Consider the following 19354-nt stretch of genomic DNA (forward strand, 5'->3'; position numbering starts at 1 on the left):
GCCAAGGTGATGGCATTGACATATTATTACAGAGCATCTACTAGGATTCCTTCTTTGTCTGTTCTGTGTTCACAGAACAGCCTCAATTCTTCTGAAGTTCATAGCTGAAGACTTTCTTGAGAAAGTTACCGCAATAAAAGACTGAATTTTAAAAGCATTGTAGTCAGGGTGGTTATTTTAGGATGGAGGTCTATCACAGTTTCACCGCCAGGGGTCAGGGTTGCCCAGTTTTTTGTTCTTGCTCATCCAATCGTCTGTAACTGTAAAACTGCTCCAACCTTCTTTGGATCGTGACTTGACTACTTATGAACAAATGACATTTGGGATTTGAAAAGTGGTCATTTTCATGCTTTTGCATGCAACATCAAACTAAGTTAGATTGTTATGTTAAAATCGAAAATTGGATATTCAATTGGCAGAATTACTAATTCAAAAAAGCGTTTGTCATAACCTACCGTTTTGGGGAAAATAAATTCTACCTATTTAACGGTGCGAAAATTGCTATTTTTGAATAAAAGAAATGTCAGAAAAATGTAGCCGGATGTAGGTATAATAGCTTCAAAATAAAATCCCTTCTAGATTCATTTTTTGTTTGTTCGTTAAAAAACATTTTATTTTGAAAGTGTGTTCATGCCTGCTATTTCTTAGAGAAGCTGACTTGACATTTCCACAGTCAAGGCTGCCGTGCTCTTGGCGGGCGTGAGAGTGTGTGCAGACTCTCGTGCGTATGTGTGTGTGTGCGTGTGTCTGTGTGTGCGCGAACGCGCGTCTGTAGTGCTCCTATGCTCATTTTAAGAGCCGGGACCGGGGACTTGCTGCTGCGGTGAATCTGTGTTCAGGAATCGCCTCAGATGAGGAGATGGCAGCCGAATCCAGCCGGAGATTCACCAAGAACCTGCTGAAACCTGGGAGCGCGGCGGAGATCCGGCAGACAGCCTGCAGCGCAGTCAGACAGTCCGCAGTGACGGTGAGTGGACCTGCGTGGACTGTCAAAAAAAATTAATAAAAAAAAAAAATGGGTGGAAAACGCATCACCCACCTGTCTGATCAAGTTCCGGCCCATGCGAGCTCACAGAAGACCTGCAGCTTATGTTTCGTGCAGATCAGACTGGCTTGAGGCTTTGCGATCATCTGGCATTGACATTCATGCTGCATCTCCCCGTGCAGCGGTGAGCGCAGGCACCAGTGCAGCTGTGCTCCATTGATCACGCAGTCTGAACAGTTCAGTTTGAATAAATCAGAAAAATCTCACTTGCAACTGCATCCCATAATCTTCTTTATTGGTTGAGGTGGGTCCATAAAGGCGCCATAACACCACGGTGGGCAGGGGATTTAGTTCAATAGATGAATGAAATGCAGGGAATTGGATGGAAGCAGCGGTTTTTCATCTGTCCACGAGCCGAAAAAGGACGGAGAAAACATTCAAATGCTGACATGAATTCGATCACTGAGCTTGATTTATGTCAAATCATACCACCAAGCTACAATGGGTTTGTGAATTGTGAGGGAAAAGAAAAAATATGATCCAGTGGGTGTGTCACGCCTTATAGTAAGGGGCTCTGATTGACAGATAACATTGAAGAAAGAGGGGGGATCCATAGATAAATGTGGCACACAGTGACAGCTATCATTACACTGAAGGATAAATAATTTATGCTTTGATTGTTCTTTTACATGAATATATTTGCTGCTTTTTAATGTCCTTTTTGTAATACGTCTATTTTCACAACTAAAGGTCATTGCAGTTGTTTTTGTTCATCCTCACTCCTCTTTGCTTTGGTGTTAGTGTGTCAGTGGAGCACTACAGAGAAGTGTCTGAAAATGAAGAGGGACAGTGTTCAATCATGTGGCATACATAAAATAATACACTGCACATGTTACAACAGTTTTCTATTATCGATTTGTTAGCAGCTGTGTTAGTCTTTGGTTATCAAATAATGATTGATAAAAACCATAAACCTGCGAACTAAAATTTCCTGTTGCATTATTTGGCAAATATATTCAAAAAAGTCTGTCATATTTTTATTGTTACAAAAAAATGTGTCCCCTGGTGACGTAGAAGCAGAAGCTCACAGAAGAAGAGGAGAAAGAGGAAGATTCAGGGCAAGCCTCTGCACTGGCATGAACCTCAGATTAAAGGAATGGCTGTTATTGAGATGTCACAACCCAGGCTATAAGGGGCTAGTCTAGATGCACTAATAAAAACCGTATTATAAAAATAAGATGTCAAATTTTCCCCAAACAAGATTTCAAATTCTTGGTTGAATGATTTAGTTGTGGTGCAGGAAGGTGAGGCATGTAAGTAAGAAATACTATAACAAAGGCGAGAATACTGTGCAAGAATGCCAATTATTTGGAAGTATTTTTGTTTCTTTTTTTGAAAAAAAATCTTTAAAATGTGAAACATCTCTAAAAAGCAAGAAAGGTAATGACTCCATGTAAGCTCTTTGAATCGCAATGAGTTGGATACAGAATATAGTACTAATATTACCTATTAGATAGTTCTTTAACATTACTGTACCAAAGGAAACATAAAAGGATGAGTAAACAGACCAGGACTTTGTTTCTCTAGGATCCACTCTGCTTCAGGAGGCTTTAGATTTACACTTTTGGACACACTTAACCTAAGGAAATCAGACAACCTTCTAGATGTGTTTGTTAATCACAAATTGAATAATTCTTGAACATCACTTTCTTTGTGTACTTAACAGGCCACCATTAAGGTCTTCTTATTAATTTACTCTGCATTAATTAATCTTAGATGTAACTTTGTGCAACATTGTCTGGAAACAAACCAGATTTCAGGTTTGTTTTTTGTCAATTTCCAAAACTGGGAAAGTTATTGCTCCTATCCACAAATGCATTCAGCTTGGTTTTAGAAGTTCTCAGAAATAATAATGAGCTATAGGTGTGATGTCACGAGGACTACCGACTAAAATGCAACATAAGAGAATTTTATTTTTATTTTGGGAAAGGGTATGTGTTATTATTTATAAGATATTTTGGAGATTGAAAGTATGATGCCTGCAAGACCCATTCTGAAGAAAATGCTGTTTCTGATTTTTTTAACATGTCGGGCGGTTTTTGTGGTATTTTTCTCGTAATGGAGGACATATATAAAGAAATGTAATCTTAAAATTGCATTTCTGAGCATTTATTTATTAGAACCGTGTGAATCAGGAGCAGACGAAAAAATGCAGTTTGAAAAAGCTTGGAGGTGTGACGTGGAACTCGCAAGCTTCCCGCTCCTCTCCATTCTGATGTACCTGCTTGTAGACAAATAGATCCCCTAACACAGGGGTCGGGAACCTTTTTGGCCAGGAGAGCCATAAACGCCACATATTTTGAAATGTAATTTCGAAAGAGCCATACAATAATGTAGTGTCCCTTTCCCACACTAAGGCACGGAGACTTAACCTCTTTTAAGGTTCTTTATTCTGTTTACTGTAGACCACAACAAACGCCGTACAATTAATTCAGCAACTCCTGAATCTCTCCCGCCGAGACGAGAGCACTTCTCCCAACTTTATATTCCCCCGTCCTGCTCCAGCCCTCCCATTTCCTTATTCGGCCCATAGCTGAACCCCATTGGTCCAAACTCCCTAACAACAGGCTGAGCGACAGAACTGAGGGCCAATCAGATCTCTGCTTGAACGATGCGTTCCATGAACTCCAGAACTTTTAACGCGGCCCAACAGCCAAGTTAAACTCAGTCCGCGACAATATGTTTAAAACTAAATATACAAATGAATGTGTGCATTTGATGTAATTTCAACATTTTTAAAGTCCAATAAGTCTGTGGATTCTTTTTAATAACATTGTTATACTGTTGCTAATAAATGATGAGTATTTCTCGTGGTGGTTTGCTGATGGTCTAGTCTGGTTGATCCGTGGTGAGTTTCTGCTTCATGCAGGCGTTGAGACTTTAAACGTGATCGTAGGTCTGAATGTTCTTTAGATGTGAGACAGACATGGAACCAAACACACACTCACGCTGCAGGAGTGACGGGCAGCAGGTTTACGTTTTTACCATCTCTGCGCGATTCACCTGCTGCCTGTCCCCCCCCCCCCCCCGCCCTCTGCTTTCTTCCTCACACATCCCGTCCCCAAAACTGCGCGCTCTTCCTCAGGGAGGCAATTCAAAGGTTTCCGGGTGGTACAAACTCTGTGAAATAATAGATAACAGTAAACTGATAGTTTTTTCTCCAAGCACCGCTACTACTGCGCGCCTCTGGCATTGCATCGCGCCCGAGAAGGACTGGTCTAATGAAAAAAAAAAAGTATAATTAAGGATTTGTCTGCGAGCCACATGTGACCATCAAAAGAGCCATATATGGCTCGCGAGCCATAGGTTCCCGACCCCTGCCCTAACATCTTTGTTTTTTCCTCATCTGAGCTGGCATCTGAACAGCTGAATAGCTCCAATATTGCCATTTTTGTTGCACCGCTACTGCTTTTAGAGTCAGATTTACAAACATACCAACAAAATATATTTATCAGCTACCTAATGCGATTTATATCACATACCAGCTTTCTTTCCAAACATATAGCAGGTACATATTGGGCAAAGGAAAAATGTAAAATGCACTGCATCATTTTTTTAAAATAATTTTCTCGCCCAGTGAATGACCTGCAGAGAGTAACAAAGAATACCATCAGTAACACACCACGCGGCTTCTGCAGTGACAGGCGTATTCTCCTGCTTAGGTCAGTACATGTCCAGACTCATCTGATGTTTGTTAGAGAGCGTTTAGATGATCCAGAGGTCCAGAGGAGGATTGGGAAAATGTTATGTGGTCAGATAAAAACCAAAATACAACATCTCCGTAAAAGCTCAACTTATAGTGTTTGAAGGAAAAAGAATGGTGAGTTGCAGCAGAAGAACACCATACCTACTGTGAAGCATGGGGTGGAAACATTATGTTTTGGGTCTGTTGTTCTGCAAAGAGACCTTGTAAAGGAAAGAATAGATGGAGCATTTATGGTGAGATTTTAGTGAAAACCTACTTCCACCAGTGACGTTATTGAAGATGAATTGTGTCTGAATCTTTCAGGAGAGCAATGATCCCAATGGGGAATGAAAGAGGGGAATTGTAAGCTTTTCAAGGTCCTGGAGTGGCCACTCTCCAGATCTCAAACCCAAAGAGGGAGCTGAAAGTCCATGATGCCAAATGACAAAAGCAAAACATCGCAGCTTCAGAGGAGATATGCATGGAGTAATGGACCGAAATAAAAGCAACAGTGAAAAATTACAGAAAACATTTGACCTTTGTCCTTACTAACAAAGGGAATGCCCAAATTTTTTAGATGAACTTTCATTATTGACCAAATATTTATCTTCCACCATCATTTGCAAATGAATTCATTCAAAATTAGGCAATGGGATTTTCTGGATTATTTTTTCTCATTTTACCTCTTATGGTACTGGTATATAAAGTATCACTGCAAAATATGAATGTTGAACGTTTTTGTCTTTACTATTTATAGTTCTTAAATTTACTCCACGCAGGTCCTAAATTGATTAGTAACCTAATAATACAAACCATGATTTGTTTATTGAATTTGACTATCACTTACTGTCAAAAAAATATGCAGTTTAAGCAGACGAATGTGTACACTGGTTGTGTGTGGTCACAGGCTGAAGTAAAATGGGTGAATAATGTTCATTTGTGGTAAGTGCTCATGCTCAGAGGTTTTTGTGAGTGTGCTCATGTCCGGCCTGTGTCGGTGAAAGAAAGCGGGTCAGCAGAAACAGGCCCTATGGCATAACGAGCAACGAAGCGTTAACACTCTCCCTCTCCCTGACCCTGTCTCTCCTAGTTGCACTTTTAGTTATTCATTCAATATCACCCCTCTCCTCAGTGACTTTTCCACCCCTCCCTCCATGTCTGACTTGTTCGTAAACTGCATGCAATATTTTGTTTCCCCCCTGAGGTCAGAGCAGTTGCCTTAAGTCTGTGTAGTGGGGTGGATAGCATTCATGATACCTTGTAAAAACCCCTTTGTGCATGCTAGATTTTTTTCTCTGATCTGGTAAAGCAATCGCTGCTGTCAGAGCGGTCAGCCCACCCATCTTTAAATATGCAGAAAACGTGAAGAATAAATACATAAAGGATTGGGGGTTACAGCTCTTTGTTTAGTAAAACATATCTCATTCTTTCTGTATTCACTGGGTGCTCTCTTCTGTTCTTTTAGGATTCTATCTGGCACTGAGATGCTAAAAGTGTGTCTGTTTTGTTTAGATGATCAGAACTATAATTTGATCAAATTAAAATCACACATTCATGCTATTTGAACTATTGAGAGGTTTAGGCACAGTTCTCAGCAGAAGTGAGCAGCATCATACTATACACAAGTGTCATTCTTGTTATGACCCGGCTGCCTCCTAGGAATAACCAAATGTTGTTTCATGCCTTTTTCATGCCAGCTACACCAAGCGCACAGCCAGGGATTGGATGCCAGCATGCCCAACTTGGCATAACTGTAGTTTAGAGTTTGTTTGCCCAGTATGGCAGCGCAGGCTTCCTTGTGTGCAGTTGGTATAACTCTTGAAGCCATATGTGAGATCTTGCCTACTTATAAGATTCCCAGATTTTGTGCAGTTTCCTCATCAGCAGACAACTGGGTTGCCCTTGATTTCCTTACTGTCCCTATGGTTTAACTGGCTTTATTTTGATCATATTCTGGCTTTCATTGGTGCCAGGGTCAAGTATCACTGACCAGAAAATACAGAATTAACTTAATTTTGATTGACACGTTCGTAATTCATTCATTAAATTTAGTTATTAGTAAAACTGGTTATAAATCAATACTGATTAAATTTACTATTAATTTAGTTGTCAATATTCTATCCTAACATAAATTTTGCTAGGAGATACAATTGTAAATGTAGAAACAGTGGCTCTGAGAAAGATTCAGGAGGCAGACAGAGCTGAAGATGTTGAGGTTTTCTTAAGGAGTGATGAGAATGGATAAGATCAGTAATTAATACATTAAAGGGACAGCTCATGTTAGATGTTTTGGAGATTAAAGCGGTGAAGCCAGATTTGATTTGGACACATTGAGAGGAGGGACAGTGATGATGTTGATAAAAGGATGCTGAGATTGGAGCTACCAGGAAGAGGAGCCTTGGGGAAATCCAAACAGGAGGTTTATGGATGTAGTCAAGCAGAACATGAGGGTAGTTGGTGTGAGTGAAGAGGATAGGAAAAGATGGAGGCAGATGATTCCCTGTGGCAACCCTTAAAAGGAGCAGCCACAAGGTGAAAAAGAAGAATAAAATTGGAAATGTGTGCACCTATACAACACAAACTAAGCTCTTTGCAAATACTTAAGTAACCCATTCTCACACATCTTCATACAGTTTTTGTGGCAAAGCTGTCATGCATGGTGCTAGCAAGGCTAGAAACAATGTGGAACCTGCCCGACAACACTTCAATGTAGAAAAAGCTGTCTGATTGTTGACTTTTGGCTGTTGACTTTAATGAGAGTAGGTGAATCTTTCACCAAAAAACTATACATTAAAAGAATATAATCACACAAGCTGTAATTTGCCTATGAAAAGCTTCAAAGGAGAATTGATTTGTGTTTTTAGGGATAGAGTTCCCTTTCTTAATAAAGATTTCTTTTTAAATTTAGATTATTCTATTTTAGTAACCTAATTTGTTCTTTTGCCATGATGAGAAAATGTTTCTTTTACCAATTTTATGTTCATTCATAGAAACACTCCAATCTATGGCCTCTAATCACTTCAATCCTCCACAAATACACTATAACCTATAAACTACAAATCCCCATATAAGATTATAGGCTTTCTTTAGCCACCATTTACTTTCTAAGACCTTTACAATTGAACAACAAACCTCTGTCATTATTTGTCTTTTTTGTTACAAGTTGGAATAGTAATAATTATGGAATTCTTAAAGTTTTAAGATAGCACAATAAACTTCCTTTTTGTTTCTTGACCACAACATTTGCTTATACAGGAAATAATTCATGACCTCAATTTTTTTCTATTTACATTTATAAAAATGTAGGTTTCCTTTATTTTAAGTCTTGTCCACTGCCGAAATGTAAAATCAAAGAATTGTCACAGACATCTGATCTGACAATGTGCAACAGAAAAGCACACAGACTTATTTTAAGCTAAAATGTGTGTTAGCCGGTGTGAGGGGTGCCTTTTTCGGTGGGGAGGCCTCTTTTTGTAGACGTCTCCCACTGATATGTTGCGGCTGATCTTTGTTTTAAAGGGACATGATGTCAGTCTGAGTTTGCTTTATTCTAACACTTCATGGCGACTGCCTGGAGAGCATTGTGCGTAATTGCTGACTTGCCTTTTTTTTCAAGCGCATGTAGCTGTAAGCCTGTGCCTTTGTGTTAGAGTTTGTGTGTGTGTGTGTGTGTTGGACATGCACATGCACCAACAAACATGCTATGATAAAAGTGTATAAAGTAAATGTAGAATAATCTTGTTTTCAGCTACTTAAATCAGTCATACTTCATCAACCACAGTGTTTCTCTTTTTCAATAAGAGTCCAAATTATGTTGATTAACTACTAGCAACTCAAGGAAAGAAACTGGTCAGATTACCAGTAATTACTCGTGTACTGCCAAGGTTTCTGTTTCCTTGGTAACCAAGAAAGGTCAATTAGGGTGGAATTCTAACAGGAAACACTCCTATCTTCCTCTCATTTAGTCTTTCTCTGTTTGTCATTCCTTATCTGATGTATGCCAACTCTACATTCTGCTATACTTATATATATATATATATATATAAATGAGTAATTTCTACAAAAGACAAATATTTAGGTTTGTACGTGGTGTACCTCTGACAAAAAGTAAACCCATGATTTTGCCTTCTTTTGCCCTTTTTATCTTGTTTATGGAAATATTCCTATTTAGGTGGCACACATCTGTATTATTGTAAGTATAATCCTGAATCTATGATTCTAGGATTTGTATTCCTTCCCATTATTGCAGTGGGACAGGAAATTGTGAGACAGAGGTAGAAATATTCTTTCAAACGGAGGAAAATTGCTTGTTTAGGAAGCTAAACTAAAACGCGGGAAGATCCAGAATGACGAATGTAGGATTTTGGGTGGGAACAGGAAGAAAAGAAAGGAGTGGAAAGGTTGTTAATATCTTTATCACCCCTCCTCAAGGATTTTACAGTGAGGTTTTTCTGTGGTCACATTTTCATAAAGACAGATTTAGAGATTTGTCTTCGTTTTTGCAATGATGTTTCAGCCACTTTTTCAAGCAGTCATTTACGTTTTTGTGACGTGCATATGTGTGTTTCCAACTTCCTTTCAAATCTCACAGCACTTATAAGCTGAAACTTGAGGTTTATGTAGGCTGATCTAGTGCTACTTCATACAGCACATCTTGACTTTGTGCATATCAGACATACACGATAATGCAGAAGGTAAGACCCATAAGCAAGATGATTTCAATTATCTGAAAGTTTATGGCATTACAGTAAAATACCCAGGTTACACTTATCTGCACCTCTGCAATTCACAAATATGCACAAATAATCAAAAGAACTTTCCTGAATGCAACAACTGCAAGAAACGAAGTCCACACTGTGCTGTGTGCAGGCTTAAATTTTCCACTTAGCACACATCCGATTTTTAACAACTTGGAATATTCTCTTCAATTAGCTGTGAAAAGTAAATCCTCTCCACCTAAACTGCAAACCTTTGAAAACAATTTCCGTAACAACAATCATCATTAGAAAAAATCTTTATTTTTTATATATCATAAGGCAAAACAAAAATCTTAAATCAAGTTAAATCTTGGGAATATAATTCATCATTAGATACTTCATAATACTTAGAAACCTCAGATGTACCATCAAATAAGCCATAAAAATACAATTCTGGTCCCATTTTGTCAGGTGGTGAAGGACCCCAAATCCAAGAGACTAGGATTGATAGTATTAAAACTTTAATAAATAAACCCAAAGTGGGGCAAAACCATAGACCTATGGTAGAAGCAAAAGGATGATAAGGATAAGATGACAACAAGACAAACAGACTCAGGATAATTAACATAGATTAAGACAATTGAGGATGATTAACTCTTGTGCTATCCTAGGCACTTTAACATTGGGAGTTGGGTCATCTAGACCCACTAGACGGTGCGTTAAACTTTTTTCCTCAATGATTTGTGATCTTCACTGGTGTCCATGGATTACAGGAAATCTTTCCACCTTTATCCACCTTTGTCATGGTAGGGAGAACACGTCAATGTAAGGGTGGGGTCATCTAAGATAGCACAAGGGTTAACATCTTGAACCTGGTGTGACGGAGGGAACACACAAAATATGACAAAAACCGAGAAGTCAAACAAGACAAATAAAGTGGCATAATCCTTACATATATGTGTTGAAAATTCACATTAAAAAAGCTGAACAACATAGTTTTGAGAAAATGGCTGTTGATTGTCGGTATAGATAAAATGTTTGGAGAAAGTTAGACAAGGCACAAGGTTTAAAAGCAATTACCAAATTCTAACCACTTGTTGGATTTTTTTTTTAATTTGTTTTTTTTTTAAGAAAAGAAAAACATTCCAAAAAATTATTTTTGACATTTTGATATTTTTTAATGTTAGGATATGAAAGGATAAAGTAAAAATAACTTTAAACCTAAAAAATACCACCAAAGCAAATAAAATGCATTTAAAATTTGTCACCAATGAACTTTGGCCAAATAGCACAGTCATGGTTGTATAGTATAACACAAGAACCGTACACAGCCTTAGCTGGTTGTGAGGAAGTCTTCCAAAAGGATGGAGATATTAAAGTTGGTGGAAAAAAGAATAAATTAAAAGAATAATCTAGGCCTGTAACTGTCAGTCTCTGCACTGTTTCCTGTTGAATTCCCCTACTGTTTAAGCTCTGATGCACTGCACAGTGATCTCAGTAGTGTGCAGGCTGAGGGTTAGCACTGAAATCTCTCTCCCTTCAACTGTTTCATTGTAGTTCCTCACTGTTGTCAATTGAGTTGAGTCTGTTAAGTAGAAAAACTAAGCAGAGAGAAAAAAGTGGGGTAGTGTTTGTCAGAGGTCACATGAGAAGAGTGACGAAGTGAAAGACGTCCCGGGGGCTCTAGGCTTTGTGCTAATATACAATCACAATCAGTTCTTTAGCTTAGGCTTTACAGCCACTTAATGCCCCTATTTAGACGTTGCTGACCAAGCTTCACATTACCGAAGCAGAATTTTTTTTTTTACCATTCATGATTTTTTTCCTCAAGTCCTTTACATCCGGAGCTACCTTAATGGATCTCACGGTCCATTTTCAGACTTTTCACTGTCCCAGTCAATGGGATGATGTGGTTGGTGGTGGGGGTCCACTTCACATATTTGAACTAAGAATAGTTCAGTGGCTCTGCGAGTGAATTGCAGTCTTGTCCCTCTCCTTCATACTGCATTCCAGAGTAGGAGGCCTGAATGTGTTACTGCCATGACTGACTGACCCTCAAAAGCACTCTCATACACACTGTGGAACAAGATGCTGACTTTTTCTCATTTACTGTACTCACAGTTGTCTAATCCAAAGCAATTTATTTATATGGGGCCCAAATAAAATATGTCAGACGTTACATTCTTTAAGCCATCTTTAGTTTGAATCACAGGATCAAATCAAAAAGTATTTTACCTCCTGCGTAGAGACCACCTACTGAACTTGTGATAGTCTCACATTATTACTTGTTTGTTCTACTTAGACATGGTACACAAAAGCGAACCATAAATCATAATTTTTCTCCATGAGTCAAAAATGACAAAAACAAAAGTGTTAGTGGTTAAAGAGCTGTAAGCCATTTTTTTTTTTTTTTTGCAAGAGACCTGTTTTTTTCTTTACCCTCAGGGTTATCTATTAGTACATCAGTTGATCTATAGACATAATCAACAGGATGGTAGATTTCTGGCTATCCCTAGCTTCGCTTAAGGCTTGTGCCAGATTTTGTGAATGGTAATTACATGGTATACATGCCACCTTCACCAAGCACACTTTTCATTTCAACCCTTAATTTACCATAACTCTAAAACCCATTATGGAAATTATTCATTTTGGTGTAGGTTGTTCGGAAAAATTTTGGGCCCTTTGTAAGATGTAAATGACCTCTGTCGCCACAGGACGTCTGTGGTGCTAAGTTAGAGCGGTCAACCTCTGAATCGATTCGATTTGTGCCTTGTCCACCCATGTGGTGAAGTGTCCTATAGGCACAAAACTAGAGGTGTGGTGATTAATTGGCTTAATTGATTAATCAATTTATATTCCTCCAATCCAACCGGATGAATCTGTCTATAAGATAAATTGTTAATCAAATCCACCTATTGTTGGCATCCTTCTGTCTCAGGAGACAATAGAATCTGCACCATGCTCTAGTCCGTTGTAGAGTTACAGCAAACACTGTAGCTCCCGGCCTCGCTGGTGTTATCCAAAGGAACGCAGAGTGATATGCTTGGCACCAACTTAGCTGCAGGAGTTGCCGGAGAGATGTCAAGAATTGGGATCAAACCTCCTTAGGGGCTCCACTGCAGATTTTTCCACAGGGTTTACTCCTGAAAACTTTCCTATGACTGGGTATGCCGCAGGCAAGCAGAGATTTGAAATCGGGATTTCTTACCCTGGATGGGCTACCATCCCAGGTTGACGAGCCCCCTCTACTCGAATCTGGTTTTAGGGCACCAGAGATCCGCCCTTGCCCCTTCTCCTGTTAGTGAGAGCAGTTCTTCCAGGCCTGGAGCTAAGATGCACGAGCAGTCCAGAGTTAAATACACCTATACCATTACAAAATCGTTTCAAAATGAAATAAACCAATTACATATATGATATTGGAAAAGACTATTTGGATTAAGGCACAGAGATTTATTTGACTAAAACGTAAAAACAACAAAGTGCCTTATTAGTGGACAACACGTGATGTCAGCAAAAAATGATGGTGTGGAAACACTTTAAATTTTTCATAGACAATAATAATGTTTCATTTGCATTATTTTAATGCTGTCAAGACACTGATCCTTACATTCCTCCTAGTGGTTGAGGTTGTAGCCAGTGTTAGGCAGCGGAGCCACCATTAGTGTATACGTGTGTGAATGAGTAAAAGGGACTTTGACTGTAAAGCGCTTTGGCCCTTAAAGCAAGAGGGAAAAGCACTATGTAAGTATACACCATTTATTTGCCACAGATTCTCAGCTGATGTTGAGCATTCTTGTCTAATATTAGTGAAACTTGCTACAGTAATTTCACAGGGTTTATATTAATACGCCTTCTGTGTACAGTTTGCTGCCCAGCATCAGATAGTGGTTGTCTCGATTTTTAAAACCCAGTCTATGATTTTGAATTATAATATTTTGATATCAGAACGGACGTTGGCTGACGATGCTAAAACAGAATTTTGTAAAAAGTCTTTGCTACACACTTAATCACCTTAGAAAGAACAAGAACGTGCTTTATGCACAAAAGCACACTATTTTAAGGAATCAGCTCCCATTACATATGCTGATGAAAAAAAATACTACTTTTTAGTTTAGCTTGGTTATAAAACCTGATCCAAATCAAATCTGCTGGAAGAAAAAAGAAGTGGAGATAGAAAAAGAGAAATTATACTTAATTGATGAAACACTGAATCACATTTTACATGTAGGTCTGGGTTACTAATGTGAATAAATCGTGTCTAAAAACTATGTCCTGATTCTTTTGTCTGAGTGAAGTCTATTTTATTGTTATTTTTATAGCAGTTTAAAAACTGGAAATCTGCATAAGCTGTGGTTTGGTAAGGCTCCCAAACCAGTGATGGATTTTTCAAGCACATTGACTTTTGAGTTCATCTCCTGCAGTAATTCACCGTGAGCCCTTTACGTTAATCTTGAAACCTTTTATGAGGGTTTATTAAAGTACAGCATGCCAAAATGTTCAACAAAAGTGGGATATTTTTGATTGGAACAAAATTTTGTACATATGTATATACATGTTGAAGCCGTGCTAACCAGGCAGAGCTCTTGCAAAGTTGGATATAAACAAACATGGTTAGCCTAATTAACTTGGCATTTTTGGAAGGCTAGTGTAATTTTTAATAGGAACTAAACCAGAAATAGTCCAATGCAGGTTATACAGAAACCAATCTTTTACACTGCACATTGTTATAAATTGCAGTTGCCATTAATCCTTTTTTTCCTTTTGACATTTACTTTTGATGTAAATGGGAACAAATTTTTGAGGAATAACTATCCGTGGCTTTAGAATTTATGCTTTATGTATTTTACTTTTTTTGTTGAGCTCTTAGAGATGACAAGAAAAACTATTCTGCATTTACTATTATATTTTCCTCTCTATAAGGCACGCCTAAAAGCCTTAATTCTTTTCAAAAAATGACAGTGCGTCTTTTAAATTGGAGCACCTTATATATGGATTAATTCTGAATACTAATATGGACCTGATTTTAAGAGGTACGCAGCGCTGCATGGTGGCGCAATGGTTAGTGCTCTTGCCTCACAGCAAGAAGGCCCCTGGTTCAAGTGCCAGCTGGGGGACCTGAAAACAGAACAACAATGCGGGACCTTTCTGTGTGGAGTTTACATGTTCTCCCCGTGCATGCATGGGTTTTCTCTGGTGACTCCGGCTTCCTCCCACAGTCCAAAAGGTTAATTGGTCACTCCAAGTTGTCCATAGGTGCGAATGTGAGTACATGAGTGTGTGATATATGTGACCTTGCGACAGACTGGCAACCTGTCCAGGGTGTCCCCTGCCTTCGCCCATTAGTGGCCGGGATAGGCTCAGGCAGCCCTATGACCCCGAAAGGGACAAACAGAAGAATGATGAATGAACAGCGCTCTTTAAAAATGTTTGTTTGGGTGTTACTGCGCAGGTGATGTGTAGCAGACCCAGACCGTGTTTTTTTTCTACATTATACTAGCAGGGTTAGGAGTTAGTGTAGTCACTCACAGTAGTATTAGTTTTAGTGATATCAGTCTGTTTTTTACGTGTTGAAAAAAAGGTTGGGAGTTGCGGGTATTGTGAATACGCCAAAGCGGCTGACAGCTCTAACGTGGTCAACATGTAGCATGTTACAAACAAGTTCTTGAGTTACTGTGAACACAGTTAAAAAGGTCTGACTGACTGACACACTTATCTCTGACTCTTTTGTCTCGCCTAATGCGACACAAGTTTGAAAATGGACCAATTAATTGACGGTGCGCCCTATAATGCGGAAAAGATGGTAAATAAAATATCCCAACAAAAAAGTGTAGCTACCCTTGCTTTCGATACAATGACATGTAGTGACATTCCATTGAAAGTAAATAAATTTAACTGTTTTAGGTGTCAGAATACTGCTTCAGCCTTTCCACAAATCTGCATGTTTTGCACTGATGCAGAATGGCATGCCTTTGCTTTTTTACGTCTGTGACATCTCTGTGCCCTCATTTGATGTAACAAACAGGCTGCCATGTGAACAGGCAAGGTGGGACACCGAAATACATTGCTCTTCATGCCTAAACAGTTGTCACTTTGCTGATTTTGGATTCAAATTAATAATAGCATGTTTGCCTAAACTGCAGAATTTTGTATTGTGGTTGCTTAAAATATCAACTAAACTAGTTTTCTTGCAGTATTTTATCTTTATCACCATTTTATATGTTAGTCATAATGCTAATAATTTGTATAAGCCCCCCCAAAAAAGTCTGCAAAGAAGTCAATAAAACATTATGGGGTTTGGAGGAGACTGATGGTTTGGATGGGATACAAGTGGGAAATTAGTAAAAAAAAAAAAGGTTGTTACAGTATTCATAAAAAGACATGACAAGTCATCAGATTTGTTGCATCCTTCAACTAAGTTGGAATATCAGGGAGAGGGAGATGGAGCAGTGCTGAGTGGGCGTCTGGTAGATTGTGAGCACTGGTGTGGAGGTCACACAGAGGTTGTGTGCAGGCTTTGTGTATGTCTTGTGTGGGTGTCAACTGAATGTTAAAAGGCGAAAAATGTGTCTAGGAAAGAGAATAAAGCTGACATGTTACTGCCGTATTTTATTACCTACCATATTTTTCTGAGTATAAATAGAGGCTTTTTGCACAGTTTGGCTTGTGGGTGCAACTGGTTCGCACTCTAAAATGTATTATTTTTAAATAGATAGCGACAACCGTTAGAAGACACTGTAGGTATCAGTATTTGCTAATGAAGCAACGCAGAAGAAGGGCCGGACATGGCAAAGTTGTTCCAAAGGGACACAGATGACGAAGAATTCAACAGATGTAGTGATTTGAAGTGGTATAAAGAGCTTATTTGACTTGTTAGCATGTTCTTTGCTTTTTTGTTATCAAAATAATTTTTGACTGCAGTCTGAATATAGACCATTCGCAAGGGTTAGGATTCGGTCTAGAACAAATTAAGCAGTCCGAAAAATGTATTGGCCAAGTACACATACATACATATACATACACACACACACACACACACACACACACACACACACACACACATATATATATATATATATATGTATATATATATATATACATACATACATACATACACACACACATACAGATCTGTTTTATTTTACGTTTAGTCCGGAAAGCATAAAATATTTCAAGCTAATTAAAGTCGTAGGAAAAAATATATAAAGAGTCAGCTATTTGTGGAAATTATGGTTTATTTTTGCAGAAATAAGCTCCAACGTAGTCCAACTAGCTGTGTAAAAGGCACGGATATGTTTACCAAAACACAGTAGATGAAAATTAGTGCTGAGAGAGAAATAGCGGATATTGAACTGCTTTCATTTATGTAGGTTTAGCAATGATTCCGGTAAGATCAAGTTCTTAAACACATTCATAGTGAAACTTTTTCTCTCCTCAGTGACTAGCATTTTTTGTTTCGGTAATATTCTTTTTGTTGCATATGAAATGAAACTATGTATACATTTTCTCTTTCCCTGTAACCTAAAGTTTTCATTCTTTTGATGCAATTTGTCTGTTTTACGTAAGTCTCCGTTAATGTATGATGACATTGAAAAAAATCCAACTTTGTCTTTAAATACAAAGATTCTACTATTGCATACGTTTTTTTTTCTTTTTCTTTTTTGTGTGCAGATTTCAGCAATTGGCCTCTTAAATCGTTGTGGGGGAAAAAATAGATTGGAGATGCTTTGACTGAAGCCTTGAGGGTTTGACAGTATAGAGTAAAACTCTACTTTAAAATACTGTTTCCGTGTAAATCCAAGGTATTAGACCAAACACATACATAGGTAAATATGAAATTGTGTTTTATAGGTCTTTGTTTTTTATTATGTTAATGTTTTCTTCATTAATACAGTAAATATATTTAGATTATCAAAATTTATGCTGATCAATGCAACTCAACACTGACGGGAATTCTTTTTTCAACAGTATTCAAGTTGTTGCTCTACTAATGTTGTTAACATCCAGCTTTTTTCTGTGAAATTCTTAAGATTTAAGGATACACTATATCTGGCATATGCATATGCAACATCTGAGCTGTAATTTGACTCTTCATTTTTCTGAAAATAATGTTAAACTTTTGATTTTTAAAGGTTTTTGTTATTAATTATGGACTGAGTGAGCGGTGGAGTTTTAAAAGGTTGAATACATTTTTTTTAATAATATACTCATTTTCTAGCAGTGCTTCCCCTATTCCAGATTCTCCATCTCATATCTGCTGTCTTGCTCCTTCCAACAAAAGATTTTTCCTGCCTCAGGACTCTAACTCTAGTTAAAGACATTCTAATAGCTTCCTTTTCCTAAACAAACCAGATGGTGGACCAAATAGGATTTCTGGTACACAGCGCCTCCTAGAGGTCGTCCACTAAATATCTTGAACAACAGGGACATAGACGTGAGGAGCCTGGCATACAAACACAGAACTTCCTGAGTGTCCACTCTGCTGCTGTGTTAAGTCCTCAGCACTAGATGGCATTGGCAGTGTGTCGTAGTCTTGCCTTCCTGCTTATTACTGCCTCCAGGAACGAGCTAAACACAGAGTCAGACAACAAAGGTAAACTCCATGTCTTACTTGTTTCCACAAAGCAATCCACAGAAAAACCCCAGTATTACAGTTAGTGTGACTTTGATAGGAACTTTTCTTTACACATACAAATGACTTTAATGCTGTTCTGTAAGAGAAACATATCAGCTCCAAGGAATTTACCTCCTCCTGACATGCCAGCAGAGTTTAGGAACTAATTTGAAATGATCAGTTGACACATCAACATTTTATGGTAAAAATAAAGTGCAGTCACAGAAATACATGAAAAAAGTACAACATTACTCAACATAGATGGGGGGACCCATACATGTATCAATAATAGTAAAAAAGAAAAGCACAATAGAAAGAAAGAATTTAAAACATTATTGGTTTACACCTCATCTGTCTTCCTGTTTGTGTGAAATGGTAAGCTGTGGTGGAGCATCCGTGTGCTGAGGTTTTACAGAGAAAAGCAAATCACGACTTTTGAGATTGCAACTGTGCTTGTAGGAAGTTTTCAAACGTTTGTGGAATTAGCCAATCAGCTAAAAGTAACCGCTTAATGCTGCATCCTACTTTGCTAATCTGTCATGTTATGTTTTCTGTCTGCAACAAATTACCCTTAGAAAACATAGGTATAAGTAAGAGAAAAAACATTGTTTTATTGGCTAAGATTCAATTTCTTTTAAAAGCAGTCCTGCTAAAATTGCTCCCTCTTTGCAACATGTCAGAGAATGTCTGTGTGTATGTGTGCATGCACACATGTGTTTTGCAGGAGTACAGGCATTAAAGAGCCTGAACAAGTTTGACCCTATGTCCCTTGCTGTTGCTTTGTGGATGCCAGGGGCCAAACTGTGGTTTGTTGAGTTCCCAGCAGTTTGCAGTGACAGAATCCTTCCTGTTATGGTTACCCTGGGAACAGGAGATTGTTTTCCTAAGTAAGCCCAGTGGAGCTCCATACCTCATCAAATACTGCTTCCAAGATTCAGCCTGCAGCTCTACAGGGCTCCCAACTAAAGCAGAGCTAGATGCTTAAAAGGCAGCATACAGGGGTTTTATTGGACTGTGGTACTTTACTTGACTGATGCATTTCTAAGTCAGGAAAAACAGCTTATCACCATTGACCTAAATAATTAGCAAACATTAAGCAACATTCACAGTTAAACTGGGGCAAATATAGAACTTAGACTCAGTTGCTGTCAAAGGATTTGGTTTTTGAAAAGGGGGGAAAAAAGCTTGGAGTGACTGAGGCGCCACAGCTGGAATACATTAACTCCATAAATGATGGGAGCACTCTGCCACGCACTCCCCAGTGATGTCATTTCTTATGGAGGCTCAGATTTGCACAGTTTAACCTAGTCAAAAGC

At 38.4% G+C, this 19354-nt stretch overlaps 1 protein-coding gene across 1 annotated transcript in view; it reads left to right on the forward strand.

Moving 5' to 3' along the window:
- The first annotated feature begins 702 nt into the window (after window positions 1-702).
- dock10 (dedicator of cytokinesis 10) overlaps window positions 703-19354 on the forward strand; it is a 64880-nt gene continuing 46228 nt past the window's right edge. The window contains exon 1 of the mRNA XM_078929653.1: window positions 703-967. Coding sequence (XP_078785779.1) covers window positions 860-967 — 108 coding nt within the window. The 5' untranslated portion in view covers window positions 703-859. The remainder of the gene's footprint in view (window positions 968-19354) is intronic.

Source organism: Oryzias latipes, chromosome 13 (assembly GCF_053564925.1).
Source record: "Oryzias latipes strain Hd-rR chromosome 13, Olatipes_Hd-rR_3.1".
NCBI lineage: Eukaryota > Metazoa > Chordata > Actinopteri > Beloniformes > Adrianichthyidae > Oryzias > Oryzias latipes.